The 19,578-nt window shown below is 56.5% G+C and overlaps 4 protein-coding genes across 7 annotated transcripts in view; 1 reads left to right on the top strand and 3 right to left on the bottom strand.

The window, feature by feature from the left end:
• The window catches only part of DNAI1 (dynein axonemal intermediate chain 1), a 151,051-nt gene extending 147,870 nt beyond the window's left edge, over positions 1-3,181 (top strand). For all 3 annotated transcript variants that reach the window (XM_040580433.1, XM_040580431.1, XM_040580430.1), the window contains one exon: positions 2,925-3,181. In XM_040580433.1, coding sequence (XP_040436367.1) covers positions 2,925-3,029 — 105 coding nt within the window. In that variant the 3' untranslated portion in view covers positions 3,030-3,181. The remainder of the gene's footprint in view (positions 1-2,924) is intronic.
• Positions 3,182-4,230: 1,049 nt separating this feature from the next.
• Positions 4,231-6,869, bottom strand: ENHO (energy homeostasis associated). Its single transcript, XM_040580436.1, has 2 exons — positions 6,572-6,869; positions 4,231-5,970 (listed from the first exon to the last, which is right to left on the bottom strand). Exon 2 carries the CDS (start codon positions 5,663-5,665, stop codon positions 5,480-5,482), a length of 186 nt encoding a protein of 61 aa, XP_040436370.1. The 5' UTR covers positions 5,666-5,970; positions 6,572-6,869; the 3' UTR covers positions 4,231-5,479.
• A 2,464-nt stretch (positions 6,870-9,333) lies between these two features.
• RPP25L (ribonuclease P/MRP subunit p25 like) lies at positions 9,334-12,287 on the bottom strand. 2 transcript variants are annotated; one of them, XM_040580434.1, is made up of 2 exons: positions 12,216-12,287; positions 9,334-10,685 (listed from the first exon to the last, which is right to left on the bottom strand). In XM_040580434.1, exon 2 carries the CDS (start codon positions 10,674-10,676, stop codon positions 10,116-10,118), a length of 561 nt encoding a protein of 186 aa, XP_040436368.1. In that variant the 5' UTR covers positions 10,677-10,685; positions 12,216-12,287; the 3' UTR covers positions 9,334-10,115. The 2 variants fall into 2 exon arrangements, with proteins under 2 accessions (XP_040436368.1, XP_040436369.1); XM_040580435.1 differs by having other exon boundaries at positions 9,334-10,677; positions 12,216-12,259.
• A 982-nt stretch (positions 12,288-13,269) lies between these two features.
• On the bottom strand, positions 13,270-17,964 carry DCTN3 (dynactin subunit 3). The gene is made up of 7 exons (XM_040580583.1): positions 17,850-17,964; positions 17,625-17,709; positions 16,573-16,659; positions 15,881-15,964; positions 15,169-15,227; positions 14,378-14,437; positions 13,270-13,682 (listed from the first exon to the last, which is right to left on the bottom strand). The coding sequence occupies exons 1-7, from the start codon at positions 17,940-17,942 to the stop codon at positions 13,593-13,595; spliced, it is 558 nt and encodes a 185-aa protein (XP_040436517.1). The 5' UTR covers positions 17,943-17,964; the 3' UTR covers positions 13,270-13,592.
• Positions 17,965-19,578: the final 1,614 nt, after the last annotated feature.

The raw sequence follows: 19,578 nt of genomic DNA, 5'->3' as shown, positions 1-19,578 counted from the left end.
TGCCCTTTCCACACCTGGCTGTGGCATCCATCAGGAGGGAGAGCCCATTGGCAGCCATGCATGGAGGTAGTGCTTCCCTGCATTGCATGTGCTTCGGGAAATTACAACAGCTCTGCTCCAAGAAGGGCTGCTCTTCGGAGGGCTGATGCAGGCGAAGCCCCTGCCACATGCATCCAAGCAGATGCCGCAGTGCTGTGGTGGTGCCATCAGCCAGCCTGCCATGGCCCGGCCAGCTCACATGCACAGGCACCCTGGGAAAAGCAGATGGAGGAATAAAGGGAAACTTTCCGTTCCAGTGCCCCTGAAAGGACATTATAATTTTCCTTCCTTGTGTCATCCTGCTTGCCTGGTTATGTGGCGTTAAATTAGGCTTCTGGTTTGGTTACGGCTCATTACAGGCTTGCATGTGGCTTTGTTGCAGCTTGCTCAGAAGCACCGAAGGAGCTGAGCCAGTGTGAAAGTCAAGGTTTTAGGGACAGCTCGGTGACTAGGAGCTGAGCCTTGCCTGTGGCTGGTGACTTCAGCAAGACTCAGACATGGTCCCCTTGACCTGGAGTTACTACCTGGAGGGCATCAGTCACAGGGACCCTCCCTGACCGTACCAGTGGGGAGATCAAAGGGCTTGGGATGGAAATACATTGATGGGACATGGTTTCAGTATCTCCTTTTCCTAGCTGAGCAAAGCAGTTGCCTCTTTGGCCTGTCCCAAGGACCTGTGTATAAAGCTATGTGTGACGCAGGGTGCCAAAGGGAGTGTTTTGAATGCTGTCAGACAGCAAAGCAGCTTTTCTGCAGAAATAGCTAAGTCCTGAAATACCCTGAGCAGCTGTGTTTATCCCAACACTCTCACTCAGAGAGATGCTCAGCTGTGACGTGAGCCGTTAGTACAAACATCGCTCCCACTGCCCAGGCCAGAGCCACAAAGGGCATTGCTCACTTAGTGGCATTAATACAAACCAGCACTGTCCCAGCATGCAGTTGATGGACTCGGTAAATGAAAACAACCTTGGCTTAACCCCAGTGCTCAGGACTGAGGCTGTCTTTTTGAGAGCAGAGGGGTTTCCAGGTTTCCCTGCTCACCCCCCAGGGCTGCTTTCATCCCAGCCTTTCCCTCTGGCAGTCAAAGAAACCTCTGCTCTGTCGGGGCTGTGCTGAGCTGGGATGAGGGAGAAGCCCAGGGATCCCCTGAGGAATTATTTCCCAGTAGTCATCACCTTCAGTAATGCCCGTGTTTTCTGGAGAAACACAGCAAGATTCCTGCAGCCCTACAAGTTTCTCTTTGTTGCGCCCCCATGTTTCTTTCCAGCACTGAAGGAAAGGTGTGTGTTTGTATTTGCTATGCCTGGGGCCATTAGAGGAGCTGATTCAGCAGAAGGATTGATCTTTTCTGAGCAGGGAGAGAAGAAAGCCAGCATCCTCCTTGCTCAGATGCTGAGTGCTGCTCCTGTGGCCTTCCGAGAGCATCCCCGTGTAGAAGCTGTGCTTGGATGCCAGGAGGAGCCAGCACAGCAGCTTTCTGCAGGCTAGCTCCAAGTCTAGTGGCTGGTGCCCCTGCCACCACCTTTCTCAAGCCCACCTGCCAGGCTGGGCATCAGCGCTCCTGCTCACCTGTGCTTTGCATCTGCTTTCTGGGGTGCCCAGAGCCATGCTGGGCATGGAGGAGCTTCGCAGCTCCAAGACAGGGACCCTCCGAAATCTGGAGGGAAGGCAAGAGCCAGCAGGTTGTCAAAGGGAAAGGCTGTGAGTGGAAGGCAGCACTGAGTGACAGGATGTGGCAACTGGGTAGATGCTGCTTTGGAGGAACCCCATGGGGTAGATGCTGGGCTTCAGGAGGGCTTGGTGGGCTGAATGCAGGCTGGAAAAAAATTCCTCTGCTGCAGCTGTGTCTGCCATATTTACTTGGAGAGCCCAAACATGGTTATCACTTTCCCAAAGCTACTGAGGTCCCATGAGAGCAACACACTGATGCTGCAGCCCACAGCTGCGGGGGGACACACTTTACCCAAAGCATTGGGTAGCACTGGTACCCTTAGCAGAGATATCATCCCCCACCAGGCCTGGAAGCTCCTGCTGCTTCCAAGCAAGTGAGGACTGAGCTGGACAGGCATTATTTCCCTCATGCGACGTTTCTCCCAAGATGCTGGCTGTTTGCTCTAGCACCCAGGGTGGGAGCCGTTCTGTGGGCTTGGGACAGGTGCTGGGGAACTGTGGGAAGGGCTTGTCCTCCCTGCCCATGGTGGGGCAGGCGTGGGGATTGGCACGGTGGTATGCAGTGAGGCACAGGGCTGTCCTCTGGGATGCTCAGGGGGTGCCCAGAGGCAAGAGAGCCTCAAGGAGGAGCTAACAGCTCACCTGGGAGCCCTGACTCACTTCTGCCCCCCAGGTCAGGGGCTCTCAGCACCCACCTGCCCTCCTGGGAAAAGCCATTTGTGTGCAAAAGGGCTGACCCCCACTGCTATGGCTGCCTCCGCCCAGGAGCGCCGGCGTGGGACAGGCATTGTGGGACCATTTGGGGAAGGTTGGGACATCTGCATTGCCGTCACTGCCCTAAGAGCTGTGCATGCCTGGCACCTCCCTGGGGTAGGGGGGAGAAGCTGTGGGCCTTAGAGGGTAGTCTAGTCCTACGGGGCTGAGAAGGGCTGGAAGGAGAGAGGCTGAAGATGGTTTGTTTTGCTGTGGATCAACAGATCCGCTCCCATCCCCACCCAAACCTTTCCTTAGTACCCTTCCCCACCCCATGGGGACTTTTACACATCTCGTGGCACTCGGGCTTGAAATATGGGGACAGGCAGGTGCATTTCCCTGTGGATCAGCCCCCAGCAAGGGCTGAGAGCTGCCACACAGCAGCCCTCCCTGAGTTGGACCCTTCCCCATCCCTCTGGTCCTCTCTGCTCACAGTTCTGCCCCACTTGCTTTCTTTACAGGAGAAGAAAGGCCAGGAGGTTAAGAAGGGCCCTGAGGTAGAAATTGCAAAGCTGGACAAGCTGCTTAACTTGGTGAGAGATCTGGAGAGCAAGGCAGGCAAGTGAGCGGGAAGGAATGATGGCGCTGCCAGGGGACGCTGGCCGAACAAGCCCGGCTTTGATCAGCAGCTGCTTGGCATGCAAGCCATGGGCCTTGCGCCGCCCGCTCTTTGCATAGCGGGAACGCTTCGCCTCTGTGCCTGGACAAATAAACGGAGGTGCTGTGAGAGCTGTGTTGTGCAGTCGTGTCAGGGGTCAGGCGGAGCTCGCTGCGCTTGGTCCCCCAGAGCAGCACAGCCCTTAGCTCTTCCCCACCCTTGGCTGGGGCTGGGTGAGAGTCCCATGGAGGGCAGGTGAGGGCTGGTCCCCCCAGCCACCGGGAAGCCTCAGGGCTACAGCTTCGTGGCAGCCAGTCCCACCGTGAGTGGTGGCCAAAGAGACTGATCACTGAGCTGCAGCCCTACAGCCATTTGGTGGGGTCAGCCACACATGGCCCCCTTGATTTTGAGGTGGTAGCCTAAGCCAAAGGGTGGCTGGGGACCTGGCCTGGACTTCTGTGGCTGTGGGAGAGGGACTTGCCATCACTCCAGCCAGCATATCACAGTAGCTGGCAGCCACCAGCTTCAGGATGCTCACAGCTCCCCTCTCCCCAGCGGGGCTCAGCACGGGGCTCGGCTGCCTCTCCCCAGCTGGTAGCTGCAGGAACGGCTGCGTGCTGGGGTTTGCAGAGCCTTCGCACAGCTCCAGCACTTTTCAGCAGAGGGATTAGCTGCCACGGTGGCCTTGATGCATGCCGATGAGCAGGGATGGGCTGTCACCGCTGGAGCCCTGTGCCCAGCTGCCAGGACTGGGGACCAAAGCTGCTCAGTCCACTAGGCAGGGGTGGTGGCAGAGCTCCTCCATCCACTCAGCCGGCCTGTGTCCCCTGCAAGCATCACTGTAACTTAAAGCCACAGCCTGGAACCTCTCCAGTGCCTCTAGCACCCGGGCTGGGGGCTGCTCCCTGCTGACAGCTGCATGCCCCCAGCCCAGGCAGACATGCTGTGGGCATGAAATATCCAGCCAGGTTTCCCACCCAGCACCTAAAAACCACAAATGGATGTAGACATGAGCCCTTCTTTGTGGCCACCACCCAGAAAACCACCCACAGTCCTGCAGGGACACTGGCCACCAGCCCTGGGGCAGACTTTCCTCACCCTGCAGATTGGCAGGACATGCCGCCTCCTCCAAATTTTTCAGGCGCTGGGCAGAGGTCAGAGACACCGCCTCGTTCCTACTATTAGTTTATTAGTCTAGTAAAAATGCTGCAAAGGGATGCGTTAGCTATGCCTGACATGGGGAGGAACCACAGGGTCTGCCAGGCCTGGCCAAGCCTATGCAGGGACCCTGGCTGGCACCCTTCCCGGCACAACCCACATTTCTGTCCCCTTATGGCAGTGGTTGTGCCAGTGGGGACCTCAGCTATTGCTCTGCTCTAGGACGGGCAGGGCAGAGCCCTCCAAAACACACAGCACCTGCAGACAGCTGCCAGGCCTGGGGACAAACCAGACCACCAGCATCCCTTCCTGCAGAGCCACAGTGGTCCCTGGGGAGTGATGGGGCTGGGAGACCCTTCAATGCTGATAAGGGAAGATGCTTATCTTCCCATATCTCCCACCTCCCCAGCAAAAAGCCATCCCAGGCTGCTCTCAGCAGGGATGGGGATGCCAATGAGAGCACGTCTGCTGCCCGTAGACAGGTCAGATCCCACCAGCTGGCCTTGGCTGGGAGCAGGCAGGAGAGCAGGCAGGGTTGCACACCCATCAAGGAGGGCAGTTAGCCTGGTGGTGTTGGTGCTAATGCTGGAGGGGACTGACAGACAGACTGGGGACGAATGGAAAGGCCATGCAGACCCTCTTGTGGCTCATTAAACTGGGTGCTGGGGCAGACAGGCACCAAAAGCCCTCCTGAAGCTGGGGGCACACGGCACCCTGGGGCCACCCCCAGACACCCAGGCCAGTAACACCCTGCTCTGCCAGCGGGGCCAGAGCTGCGGGGGTCCCACCAGGTGCACTGCACCATGGTGCAGCCAGCCTGCTCAGGGACAGATGCCTGTGCCAGCCTTGCTGCCTCCCCTCTCCAATTCCCAATCCAGCCCCACTCGGGCGTGTGACACGGTGGTCACTGGCCTGGGCCACGAGCGCCAGGGAGGAGCCCATGGGCTGTCCCCATACACGGAGTGCCCTTGAGGGCAGGGCTCCTGCCGTGCTCGCTGGCTGCTGGGACAGGCAGGATTGTCCCTGTAGCACATCCCCAGCCACTGTCTCTCTATCCCCATAATCACTGTGGGCATCTGCAGGGACTTCCCACACCGAAACCACCCAGGTGAGGGGCTGTGGCCCATGTCATGGCCCCTGTGAGCAGCTCAGCATCCCCTCTGCTCTCATCATGCGCAGTCCAGCACCTCAGTCCCAGTGCCAGCATCCGCACTGGTGTGACTCCTTTGGCACAGCTGGGTACTCAAGTCCTCAGGCAGCTCAGGGCTGCAGCAGGTACTTCTCTTCGTTCCTTGCTTCATCCATATCAGAAGCTGGGCTCTTCTTGGGGCATGAGGGGGTCCTGCAGGCCTTGCAGAGGATGAGGAAGAGGATGAGGATAAGCAATGCAATGACACAGTTAAAAGAAATTGCCACGACAGCTCCAGTGGAGAGAGCAGACCCCATTGCCACTGTCCCTCAGGAAAAAGCGGGGCCCACAGCTTGGCCCCACACTTGGGATGCCAGTGCAGGGATTGAGCACGCAGCCTTCACCTGCTGGCATTGGCAGGGGACAAAGGGGATGGTGGCAGTGCTGGCAGTGGGATGGAGACGGGGCCAGGCAGGCGGCAGGATGGTGTCACCCTGTTTGTGAGTTTGGCTGCTCACAGCTTCTCTGTGGTGCTGGGAAGGTTCGATCGGAGCTTTCTCTTGGTTTCCACCTCCTCTGGCAGGACAGAGGACACGGGGACCCCCCCTCCTCCCTCCAGCACCTGGAAGGGAGAAAGTCAGCATCACCAAGGGCACAGGCTGCCCCAGCCCCTCGGGGTGGGCTGTGAGGGTGCCGGCAGGCAGCGACCTCGGGGCCCAAGGGGCTCCGCTGGGGCTTGGCGGGACCTGTCCTTCCCGCTGCGGTCTGGGGGACCTTTCCGGCATCCCACACCGCGGCTGTGGCCCCCGGCCCCCTGCGAGGGCCACCATGCTGGAAGCGTCCCCAGCGGGAGTGGCGTCGCCCCAACCCAGCCCAAACCCCGCTCCCCGGGGCACCCGCGGTGCCTCTGGGCGGCCTCGGCCCAGCTCCAGCCCCCTCGCCGCCCGCCCTTCCTGCCGCCTGGATCCCGCCGTGAGTCCCGCTCGCTAAAGCGGGGCGGGCAGCTGGCCAGGCAGCGTGCGGGGCGCCGGGGCAGCCCCCCTTGTGCTTTTTGCCCGGGTGGGGCAAAGCCCCGGTGCCGGGGGTCCCCGGTGCCCCGATCCCCCGCGCCGCCGAGGAGCGGGACAGGCGCGGAGCCGCCGGCCCGCAGCGGGGCACCGGGCAGCAACAGGTCCCGCCGAACCCGCCTTCGCGTCGCGGGGCCCCGGCCCCCTGCGACCTACCTGCCCCCGCTCCGCTCCGCCCCGGGAGCCACCGGGACCCCGCCGGCGGGCGGGCGGGCGGCGCTGCCGGGGCCGGCGCGGAGCGGAGGTCCCGGGGCGAGGTCCCGACGCGGGGCGGCGTGCGGGCGCCGGGCCCCGGTGCGCGCTGGCGGTGCGGAGCGGCCCGCCGGTGCGCGCTGGCGGAGGCGGTGCGGAGGACCCCGGTCGCGGTCCCGCCGCGGGCCGCTCGGTGGGTGCCGCAGCCCCGCGCGCCGCACGCTCCCTCCCGCCGGCACTGGGAGGCGGGGCCTAATCGTGTCCCGCCCCCGCCCCGCCCCCACCATTGGTGGCCGCCCCCTGCCGTTCGTGCGCCATTGGACGAGCACTCGGCTCAGGGCCCGCCCCGCCTCGGCCGGCGCCCACGTGAGCGGCGCGGGACGCCGCCGGGCAGCGCGCGCTCTGCCGGCCCGGCCCGGCCCGGCCCGACCCCTCTCCCGCCCCCCGCCCCGCCCCCCGCGGCCCGGCCCGGCCCGGCGCGCCCTGCCCCGCCCTGCCCCGCCCTGCCCCGCCCTGCCGTTCCGTCCGGCTGCTGCGCTTGCCCTCCTGCGCTACCCGACCCGTCCTGCCCGCGCTGCTGGGCCTGCCCTCTTGCCTGCCCTGCCCGGCTTTCGTGGCCCACACGGCCCTGCCTGCCCTGCCCAGCCCGGGGGCCGCTGCCTGGCACTCCCCGCGGCTGCCTCGTCCTGCCCTTAACCACCTGCTGCTGCCTGCCCTGCCCCGTACGCACGTGTGCACACGTTTGTACACGCACGTGCACCCTGGCCCCGTGCACACCGGGGCATGAGGGCACTGGCGATGGAGTGGCCAGGGCTGGGCGGGGGGCCTGGCTGGGGCACGGGGGCGGCAGGCAGGCGGGGTGATCACAGGCACCACCACAGCCCGTGGAGGCAGGGAAACGGGATGGACACTGGTCACTTAGGGACATCCAGTGCCCTGGGAATCTGGGCAGTGGTGGCCTCATGGGCACAGCTGGCTTCTCCCTGTCCTGTGCGGTGGGAAACTGAGGCACGCGGCAGCGGCAGCCCGTCCCCTGGTGCCAGCATGCCGCAGCCCTGCTGAGCCGTGACTGCCAGGGACAAGAGCCAGAGATGCGCTGCTGTGGGGTCACTCAGAAGGGGGGATGCGCCTGATGAAGGACACAGCTGACGCACCCAGGGGAGATGTGGCTGGGGGCACACAGGGGGCTCTCCCCAGTGCCGTGGAGGGGTCCCACCTGCAGCTATTCTGAAAGCCACGGCCAGGCCAAGCGTCCATCTGGTGGCACAGACACACTGCAGCGACACAGCGGGGATCTGCTGCAGCCTCTTGGGGCACAGGGAGCCCCATATGGTGTGTCACACCAGGGGAAAGAAGCAGCTGGATGAAGAACAGGTGAAGAGCAGATTCCTAAGAGAGCTGGGACCTCTCCTTGGCTGCTCGAGGGCTCGGGGGTACGATGGGTGGCGGCTCTCTCTCCGGCCACTGGGAAGGAAAGCTCTGGGTGCTGCCAGGTGCCACAGCAGCCAGCAGAGCTGCCACAGTGAGCCGAGGGTAACTTTCAAACAGCAAAACAAAAATAAAAATCACTTCGCAGCTTTGATGAGCAGGCATTAAACATGCCACCACCATGAGGGAGGATTACACAGGCTGTTTGAGAATCTAGCTCTCCACTAAGAGGGTGTGTTTAAGTGTAAACAAACACAAACACATTGCCAGTTACAATGTCAGAAGCCATCTGATCAGACATCCAAGCATCTTTCCTTGGTGTTTATCGCTAATCTGCCAATTAGTCAAGACAAGCAGTCTCCACCTTAAACGGAAGAGAGAAAGCAGCTGGGAACAGCACTGAGATAAATCATCTTAACTCTGCCGTGTTCCCGGGTTTCACCTGCACTGGCACAGCAAAGAAGTCTGGGCATTTCCTCAAGCACTTCATTAGCTCCAGGGACAATGCTGGGGCAGAGTGCAAGAGACTCCCAGCAGAAGGGGAGGAGGAGGCATGTACACCTGGCGCCATCCTGGCTCATGCTGGGCACTTGGCCAGTGAGAAAGCTCATGATGGTGTAAAGTGAGCGCCTGTGTGCAATGCAGGTGCATGAAGTCTTGCCTGTGAAGGCATTGGGTCACACGGGTAACGCACCGTGTCTCTTCTGCTCCCCTGGTTTAGGCAAAAATCTCTTCTTTAATACTTGTATTGTTTCCCATTGACTTGACAAAGCGGACGTCAGGTCCAGCTGGAGCTCGCCAACACAGCCAGTGACCCGGGAAGAGCGGGCAGGACAGGCAGCACCTGGAACACAGTGTGAGCAGGGGTTGTTCTGGCAAGAGCTCAGCCTGTCACAGGGAAAAACACTTTTCCTCCTGCCCAGTGCTACCTGCCAGAGTTGTTCCAGAAGTGAAACCACTGGGGAAGAAAAGATGCTGCTCCTTTGCCTCACCCAGCAGAGTTTGGGTCGAGTCTTTTTGAGACTACAGTTCTAGTTGGTTTAAAGGAACAACAAAAAATTAGCAAAAAAGCTTCCCATAAAAAAAACCCAACCTGGATATTAAAGGTGAACGCTGAAGGCACGATGAAAACCTCACCCCCTCACATCATGGTCCATTTACAGTCATGAGAGTGACAAACGTGGAGCAGCAGGTCCCCTCTCGCTCAAAGAGCACGTTTCAGCTGGCAGCCGCAGCCCCACCAACAACGCTTACAGGGTGACCTCCAGTGGGATGAGGAAGACATGACAAAGTTCGTGTTGCATGAAGAGGAAACTTAAAACACATCTCTGTGCATTGTAATGGAGCAGAAAGGGGCAAGAACAGGGCCCTTTGGAGCTTACCATTACCACAATCCCAGGGCCCTTGCACAACTACAGGATTTCAGGCTGGTTACAAGTTGACTCCTGCCACTTTGGCAGAGGTAAGTGTAACTGTCAGCTCCACCAAGGGGAAAGGAGGACAGAAAGGGCACTACGTGCACACAATCACAGATGGAGTTGTATCCCTGCAGTCCAACAATCAAACTGTCTGACAGGCTCAGCAGATGGGACTCTGAAGCACAGAAGTAGCCAACCCAGCCCCATGCCTGCTCACAAGAGCTCTGGTGATGCAGGTGGCAGCCAGGAGAATCCACATCTCCCCTCTGTACCACAGCAAGTCACCTCCACCCACCACCACAAAAGCAGCCCGGCACGCACACCTGCTGCCTGGGCTGCTGTACCACCCCAAGCAGCTGAAACTGCATTCAGTGAGCGGCCGTTTGCCGCAGCTCACTGACAAGATGCAAACAGTTCTTGGTCAAGCAGAGGTGACTTGTGTCCTCCCCGAACCACATGTGAAGGAGCATAGCCTGGCAGCCTTTGACAAGGGAACTTGCCAAAACACAGTTTCAGACAGTTACAGCCACATCCATTTTCACACAGTTAACTTCTCCTGCCCTCCCCTGCAAGCCCCTGTGTTCAGCAACAACTTCCCAGCTACAGCAGCTGGCTTGTTTCTGTAACTCCCCCAAATTACACCCAAATGCAGTGCCAGTATCTCAGGACTTAGCGCAGGACTCCCCAGGCGCTCCTCCAGCAGACTGAGGGTGCCTTCCTGTGCTGCCAGCTCCCTGGCCTCCACGCTGCTTCCTCTTCATCTGGCCTTGGGACTCAGCTTGAAGTGTCTCAATCCAGAAGGCGTCAAAAGAGCCTGGAGCCTGGTATCCTGGCTCCTGAGGATCGAGGGCATCTTTGCTGAGTAGGACACATATGGCAGGAATGTTTCTCTTCACTGTCAAGGCATCGAGGCCTGCCTCAGGCACAATGGGTTCCCAGATCTCTTCAATCTGTTTGAAGAGCACTTTGGTGATCTGGTGCAGCTCTTTGAGCCTTCGTTTCATGATTTCCACGCAGGTAATGGTCTTGCTGACAGCCTTGCCTGAGCCAGTGAAAAGAATCTGTCTCACAGAGTCCAGCTCCATCTTGCTGATGGCATAGCCCATCAGATTTCTGATTTTGCTCCCATCCTTCACTTTCATTTCAATAATATCAGGGGGCAGGTTGGTGAAAGGCTGAGGGCAAGGTTTCTCTACAATTTTGGTCTTCTTATAGTTCTCCATTCTGCAGTGCTGGAAAGGAGAATGGATCCGTTAATACAAACTCCCACTAAAATTGCTGCGCAAAGAAACTCTCACCACCATTAGCTACAATCCTTCCTCTAAAGGGCACTCTGAGCCATCAGTCAGGGATCCTGAAAAGCCAAGAGTGTCCTCCATGCTGAGGAGTCACTTGTACCCAGTCTTCCTCAGCATGTACCCACAGCACAAACACTGCCAAAAGGCAGCCTGGGCCCCAACAGGCAGGCGGTGAAAGGAACAAAGTTGGTATTGTGGGCCTAAGCAGGATGAAGTGAAAAATACAGGCAGTATCTCAGGGGAAAACAGAGAAGAAATAAGTGAGTTGAGGTTACTGGGAACAGAAGCCAGGGGAATACCAACCACAGCTGCAACCCATGAGCCACACCAGAACATGCACACAATGAACCCAGGCACAGCTCACCTGCAGCAGCTCGCTTATGTTATAGAAACAGGGTAGCAGGGCTCTGAGCCCCGTAACTGGCAGCCTAAGTGAAAGGCCAGGGACTGGACATTTAAAACAGTGCACGTCACAGAGCGGCAAGCCAGAGGTTGCAAGCAGGAGACACGTGGCCAGCAAGCAGCAGAACAACAGAAAGGTACATGATGCAACAAAAAAAAGGTTCTCTGAGGAAACACAAAAAGACAGAGAGGTCCAGTCTCACAGCTCCCCTCTCTGCCAAGGCAGGGTTCCTCTACTGGCATCCCGATGGAGATCTGCCTAATCCGCATAGGGCGCTGCCCTCGCCACCACAGGGAGCCCAAGCATGCAGCATTAAGGCTTTGTTATCTGAAGGCTCATGAACTCTGCTTCACCCAGAGCCAGCACCTTGTACCAAATCCCCTGTGGAAACAGGGCAAGTCAGTGTTTCCTCTCTATACCTCTGAGGCACATGCCCTCCACGAGGCCCTCACCCACAGCACAGCAGCAGGCCACCATCGGTACCTGGGGGCCCAGCACGTACCCAGCTATGCTGGGGAAGAGCAGTACCAGACACTGCAACAGGCGCTAGGGACACCGCTGCTATGGAGGATGGGGTTGCAAACTGTCAGAGAGAATGGTAGGGAAGGTCACACTCCCTGCTGTACTAGCTCGGAAGGCCAAGCCACTGCTGGGGTGCTGCGACCAGTGCGGGTGCGAGGGTTCGCCAAAGCCACTGCTACTGGAAAGTGAGGGCAGACGAGTCTGGTATCACAGGGCCCCGGGCAAGGCCAGGCCGCTGCGACAAGGAACGCCCGCCGGTGGGAGGCCAACCGGGAGGCCGGGGGAGCAGGGATGCCAGCTGGCTTCCACAGGGGCCTGAGGGGAGGCCAGGCCGCTGCTACGGGGAGGGATGAGGCGGGCGGGGGAAAGCAACAGGCCCCACTGCGAGGGTCTGCGGGGAGGCCAGGTGCCGCTGCAGGCGCCCAGGAGGAGGCCGGGCTGCACTACAGGGGCCCACAGAGAAGCCAGATGCCCTACAGGATCCCAGGAGGAGGCCGGGCCTCGATAGAGCAGGGTGGGGGTGCGGGATCGGCTCTCACCTGCGCCGCCTCACGGAGCCCCTCGCCACAAGATGGTGGCCGGCACGGGGCGCGCGCAAGCGCTAGGGCGGGCGGAAGAAGGGGGGCGGAGCTCGCGTCCCATCTTCCGCTTACGTCACCGTTCCGGGGCGGGGCGCTGTGCGCGGCCACGCCCCTCCCGCCGCGGCCGAGGCCCGAGCGAGCGCTCCCGCCCCGGGGTCAGCGGGGCGCCGCACCGTGCCGTCCCGCTCCCGGTATGGTCACTCCCTGCTCCCGCTTGCTCCGGGCACGGCGGCTGCCCGCGGTGCGCACCCGCGGCGGGGGCGCCTGCGAGCGCGCCTGGCCTGGCTGAAGCAGCCCAAAGCACAGCCCGTTATCCCAGCCGGAGGAAGGTCGGGTCCCAGCGCAGGCCTAGGGGCAGCATCGCTTCACGGGCACCCGGGGGTCCCCGGGGCGGGGGGGGGGCCTTTCGGCAGGCCTGCAGCCCCGCCGCGGTGCGCTCAGGTGTGAGCTCGCTGGCCAGGTGAGGGCGCAGGGACAGCCAAGCTTCTCCCAACATCCCTGCTGGAGCCTGCCCCATTGCTGCCAGCTCCCAGGTCACACACGGCTGGTCCGTGTCTTGCCGAGCAGAAGGGCTTGGGACCCTTCCAAAAGCAAGGCCTCGGAACTCTGCAAGACCTTTGTGCCAGGAGAAACTCCAGGCTGTGGCCAGATCAGGCAAGGCACAGTTCCCATCGCTCCCCGGAGGGGAAGCAGCCGGCCAAGGGCTCTCGCTTGCAGCACACTCGGGTGTGCAGAGGCAGGATAAGGGTGAGAGCCGCTGTCTCCTCTCAGTGCAGAGATGGGGGAACAGCCTGTGGGAAAAGCACCACCAGGCCACAGTCCTCACCAGAATGGGAAGAACAAGCCAGGAGAGCATGTGCCGCCGTCTGGGGAAGGCTGTGGGACTGAAAGGGGCTTGCGGGCCTTGGCTCACAGGCTGCCAGGAGGCATCTGCACTTCCTCACCTGGGGAAAACCACACGGGAGGGACAGTGCAAGGAGTCCTTGTACCCAAGAACAAAAAGACAACCCAGTTAGCATTTCAGGACTTTACTATGGTCCACAGTAAGAGCAGAAAGGGATTTTTAAATATGTCACAAACCAAAATGTATTTCAGGGAAGTGCAAGATTTGCAAACAGTAGCATATTAAAAAGGAAGTAGTGTGGCTTCAATATGGGGCCAACACAGCCCAGCAGTGGACGCAGGGTGCCCCCCCAAGAGCCTGTGATATCACTTGTAGCATGCTCGCACCAACTGGGAAGATGCTAAGACAGCAGGGTGCAAGCTGTGCTTCAGCCTCTCCAGAGACCCAAGGCTAGCAGGGTCCCCAGGTTCTCCACACTCCTAGCTCTCCTATCACTCTGCTGCAGGTTTCTCTTCCTTGGCTGTTTCCAGCCGTGTCAATATTTCATTCCACTGAACAAACTGCTTGGAGAGAAGCAGGGTCTGGACATGACTCTTAAGGAAAGAGACGTGGAAACTTCAGGGAAGAAACCAGGGTCAGAGTACCCTGACAGCCCAACAGCACTGTTAAGAATCCAAATTCCTTGGGAGAGGAAAAGGCCTGAAGCATCAGGCTGTAGAAGCCCGCAGAGACTCAAACCATCCAGGTGCTGACCCACTGCAGAGCACCAAATACTGTTGGGAGTCCAAAAGGCACTTTCTGAACACTGTGCAGCACTGCATTTAAGGGGCTTCCTTGAGCAAAGCTGCTCTACCCACTTGTGGTTTTAGGACATGTCTCAGCACTGGGATCATACACAGCCAGGATTAGCCGCTGTTTGGCTCAGGCAGATTACAGGGACCACCATTCACCTGACAGAGATGCCAGTGTCCAACTGGCCAGTGCCAGCTCTGCACCAGCATGCAGGCTACACTACTTCACGCTGAGCCACACTGTGAATAAATCCAGTGCAGGGGCTCTGGCTCACAGGTGGCACCCTACCCTTCCCATCTCAGGGACAGGCAGTTCTGACCCTTGGCTCTACTCCTAAAAGTACGGCAGGGACACAAGTGTCACGTCAGAAGCAGCACTAGCTGTTAAACCCAGGGCTGGGGATTCAACAGTATTTGATGGGCGAACGCACCCCAGGAGACAGGTGAGTAGTTCAGCTGTGTCAGACCCCAGACTCAAAGGATACCATTTTGTTGTAGTCTTCAAGAAGAATCTTGACATCATCAGTGAGATCATGACACTGTTCCTGTAAAAAGGGGAGCCGCAGTGAGTGAGCAATAAAGTTGAAGCACATCTGTCCTCCCAGTCCCTGACAGCATGGGGGGAAGTTCATCCAAGGCCAGTACCGAGATCAGGGCTCAGACCCTGGCCACTCACTGCAGCTGGAAGGGTCTCAACAGTGAAGAGAAAGGTTACAAACACCTATGCTGATGAAGCGCTACAGTCCCTGGGCTTGCACTACTGCCTGCCTCCCCTCAGCACCCATGCTTTGCTTGCCCCAGAACCGAAACTCAAAGCAAAATGCTGAAAGGGGTCACTAGACACTTCCCAGGCTGCTCGCTGCCTGCTCCAGAAGCACTCAAATGGGGAAAGAAAGGGTGAAGTGACAAGATGACAGCATCAACAGCTTTCCAGAGACTAAGGACACTGGAAGAGTGCAATGTCTGACCTCACCGCCCCACTAATAGTGGGAACACCAGCTGGTTAAACCCTCCACTGCTTATTAAGTGTCACTCAAACCTCTGTTTTGAGCAGGGTTATGGTAAGCAAAGCTTTTTTTGAGTCAGACTCAACTATCAGAAATCCTGGCTACTTCCTCTGCCAAGTGCTTAAACTCCTTTAAGATTGCAGTATGAATATCCTGTGATTGAAAGAACGTGCTGTAAATGAGCCTGCAGATACAGTGGTGTCAGTACAGCCACTAACCAATAGTTCCTCCTCCCTGCTAGTCAAGACCGTCAAGAGTATTCACACTACCTGCTGCTGTATGTGGATTTGAGAGAGTCGCTGTAGTTTGGTAGCATGGTCAGGAACCGCTGAAAGCAAAGAAGAGAAATCTATTTCATTTGTGTTACAGCACATGGCATTAGTTCCCAAACTAAAGACCATTCCTTCTGCACAAGCACGTCACAGCAGAACTCCACTCACTGAGTGGTAGTGATATACACACAAACACACCTTCCATACCATAAAAACCCCTTAGCTACCCTGTACATTAAATACCAAGTCTACTTGCTGACTGCTTCTAGATGGCATGAGTTAGGGCATGCCTGCAGCGAGAGTTAGTCAAGAACTATATCACAGAAAACCACTTGGATTAATGTTATGATTAGCAATTAAAAAGGCATCTCTACCTACACCAGGAACAAGGGATATTCTGGATGTAAAAGAGCTCAAAGGCAGGAACGGCATGCCAGTCTCCATTGTCTCTGCCAAGCTGCTGTCTGTAACCTAGTTCCTGAAATATTCTATCACCTCCTTGACCTTGCACGGGACATGAGAGCAGCATGAGGGAGGAGCAGACGTACCACTAAGTTTGTACATCCTTTTCTCACACCACGTTTTGTGTGCTTAGCTATCCTCTCCTCTAGTCTGAGGCTCAAGGAAAAAAAAAAAAAAAAAAAAAGAGCATAGACAACAGCTTGTGGGGTGGCATTTCCACCTCAAACTTGCAGAAGAACATGCGTACCTTGGATGCTGGCACTGTCCAAGATGGGCTGGAGGTTCTTCACCTGCTCCAGAAGAGCTGCTCGGGAATTAATAACCTGCTTGTCTGGTTGGGGAGAGACGAGAAGCAACACTGGTAAATACAAGACTCTGCTTTGGCTTTTCAGCAGTACTGGTGAGGTACCTCTCCGAGCTGATCTAGCTATACAGAAAGGGTTTGTTTATAATCTTGTTTAGCCTTTTGCGTGGCTCATCCCTGGATCTTGTTTCTCACCAGTTTAAGGCAGGAGAATCTCCACCAAGTTTCATTCACAGACTATAACAACAAAAGGCTGAACCAAATTCTTCGGGGCAAAAGACGACAAGGCTAGAAGGTATTTAAAATACATCCAAAGGTCTTCCATTTCTGTCACAGACCTGACAGTATTCAGAAGCAGGGTGACGAAAACTGTTCTAGCTCCAGTTTTTCTTTTAAACCTTTTATTAATTCAGGGTTAAACTGCTCAATACTAAAAAGATGTGCACAGATGTACACAAGTGAGCACTATGGGTGACAGACATCTTTGCAGAAACCATCTCTCTGATGGCTCTAAAGAGAGTGCCTTGCCAGATCCTTACAAGTGAAGAGAAGAAATCCATTCCAATTCAGCTTAGGTAAAAGACAACTTTTGCAGTGCTAAAAAAACTCCTGTCTCCTCTCATTTCATGCCATACCTGCCAAGATGAACTGCAGCTTCATGGCATCTGGAACAGCCATCCTATCAATGTACTGAGGGTCAATATATTTTATTACATCTTCAACTAGAGTAAAAAACAGTAGCAGAGATGTTATTGCATTTACAACTGCAATTTTCCCCCATGCCATACATGAGGTTACTTTGTAAACACTCCCCACGTAGAGTAATTTTTTTTCAGATTCATTAATTACTATAGCAGTTGAAAATATGTGACTTTGGAGCACTGTGACCAAGAACTAACAGTTCAAGCCAAATAACTGCTTTGTTATGGACAGCTGCAACACTTGCTTTTTGTTTGGATAATGTTATTAAAAGGTGAGCTAAACCTGCTTCTTCCTGTTCTCAAAAAAAACCAAGCAGCCAATAGCCCTCCATCCTGGTTATTAAAATCATCTACAAATACATGGTTTGCATTTTTATACTGAATGGCCACCTCAGCCTTGGACCACAATGCCATCCTTACGCAGCCTGCTCCTTCTGCTATATTAGACAGCAAAACTTGGCCAAGAGACAGCTTTGCAGGACAAAGCACTGCTCCGGTGTCTGCTCTCGATAACCCCCAGTTTGGAGGCAGCTCTCCAGATCCATCCACCAGTGCCTGTCTGTGATTTTTATTGCTCTCATCACACAGACAGGGGAAAGCTGCTCTAGCATGCCCGAGAAGTCCAAGCATGCAAGAAGTCATTTCAGGACCTCATGCTCTAACAACTTTCAAGGGCTGCATTTCAGGCAGAGCAAACCACTGCACCAATAAAGGCAGACATCAAGCAAACAACACGTTGCAGCAGCCCGCTTCCCACCCCCAACAGCTGAGTGGGAGAATCATAAGCAGAAAGACCTCACTCCGTTACTTATTGCTCTGAAAAATATGCAAAACAAGAGTCCAAAATCAAAGGGGGTCACACGGGGACAGGGAGGGGAAGTGGGCGGAAGGCATTTTTGTTTAGAGAAATGAAACGCCACACAGCGGTTTTGAACTCCCTCAGCCCCTCCGATTCCTCCCGGTGCCCCCTCCCCGAGGCCACCCACTTTTCTTAAACAGGATTTTGATCCTCTCCCTCTTGCCGGTGATATTGCTCAGCGCCATCTGCACCTTCCCCACCTCGTCCGCCACCTGCAGAGGCACACAGGAAGAGGACGGGCCTGTCAGCCCCCGCCAGGCCCGGGCCTGGGCCGAGCCCCGAGGGGTGGCCGGGCCGGGCCCAAGGGCGGGCAGAGCCGTCCCCTGGACGCTGCGGGGTCCCCCCCCAGCACCTTGCACGGCCCGCAGGCCCCGACGCCGACCCGCTGCTCCAGCTCCTCCAGCCGCCACTGCATCCGCTGCAGCTCCACCGCCCCTGCCGCCATCTTGCCGCCGGCCGGAAAAGGAGCGCGCCACTTCCGCCCCGCCCCTGCCCGTTGCCATGGCGGCGCGTTGCCAGGGGCCGCCGTTGCCATGGAGACGGGGCTCACCGGGCCGGGAAGGGGTGATGGAGCCGGGAGGATGGGATGGAGGGGGGCGGCTCCCGGGGGTCGGGGCGGGAGGTGCGAAGCCGCCGTCAGAGGCGAGGAGGGGAGGCTGCAGCCGGTCGATGGTGATTTGCACTGCAGAGGGAGGTGTGCAGGCCTCCTGCCACCCGGGCGGTCGATCGCCGCTTCATTCCGGCATGCTCCTCCAGGAAAGAGGTGCTCGGATATATTAAAAGAAATTGATACAGCGATCTATGGGCCGTGTGGATGCGGGGCCTTTGAAATCCAGGAGGCTGCCGCAGGCTTTCCCCCAGGCCTCAGCCTGCCCGGGTTCACCTTTCTCCTATCGACCGCTGCAGGTGACATTGACTAAAAAGTGAGGCACTAATGGATGCAGCAGCCAGCCCCTGCCTCACCACGGCCTGCAGCCGGCACTTGCAATTACAAGGCTCTCTCAAAGGGATGAGATGAATTCATGGTAGCAGCATCCACCACTTTCTGTCACCAACGAGTGGTTTAGGCTAAGTTGCTTAAAAAGCCACCATCAAAGGTATGAACAAAATAGTTTTAATAGGAATTTGTGGCAGCACAACTTCACAAAGTTTCATGGCAAGGTTCACTTTGTTGCTTACTGTACAGATAAATCACACAAAGAATCAAACTGGAATGTTTTACACAGAGACTAAAACTGTAAAAGGGTAAGAGAGACCCTCCTGTTGACTCACAAGTTCAGAGTGGACCTCCTTACTTTCTAAACTCTGAATAGAGCTTAGGTGTGGCTAGATCCAGACTTGGTCAATGGTTAATTTCTAAACGATATAAGGAATATGCACAGTTTAACGCTGATCATAGGATTTTAACAGGTCTTAATGGTTGAGTAATTTATCATTTACAAAGTGAATCAAATAGGATTTATTAAATTATAGAAATGACTTAACTATGGATTCAAAATGGTAGTACTTACACTATACTTATTAGGAAGTTCCTGAATCAATTCACACACATGTATACAGACACAAACAGATGTACAGAGATGCATGGACAAAGGTACACATCTATTACAAGTTCCTCTCAGGTTCAGTGAAATACTCAGGCTAAATGCCTTTTCACTAATCAGTGGGGTCAAGGGTTGAGGCTTGAGAAGCAGGAAAAACAGCCCCGGTCCTGTTGTCAGTTTTCAGCAACAGTCTGCCTCATATCTCAGACTTGGGAGTCTGTGAACCCTGAGAGGCATCCCACTCAGAGGGAAACAGTGTTTGCAGCCTGCTGTGGCCCAGCATATCTCAAAGGGCCTCACTTAGGGCCTTGGTTTTTGTGGTTGTTTGTTGGGGTTTTTTTATATTTGTTTGTGATGAGTAATATTCCATCCGGGCCACAATCTGTGTTGTTTTTTAATGGATTTTTTTCTGAACATTCTATTGACAGTGTTATCTTACCACTTGGAGACATAATAAAGTGTTCCTAGACTTGTTAATGATATGGTCCAGATAAGGAATGCTCCAAGGCTAGCAGGTGGTATTGTGCAGATAAGGGA

The sequence above is a fragment of the Falco naumanni genome, chromosome Z (genome assembly GCF_017639655.2).
Source record: "Falco naumanni isolate bFalNau1 chromosome Z, bFalNau1.pat, whole genome shotgun sequence".
Lineage (NCBI taxonomy): Eukaryota > Metazoa > Chordata > Aves > Falconiformes > Falconidae > Falco > Falco naumanni.
Note: the sequence above shows the minus strand (reverse complement) of the source record. Positions and strands in the feature narration are given on the sequence as shown.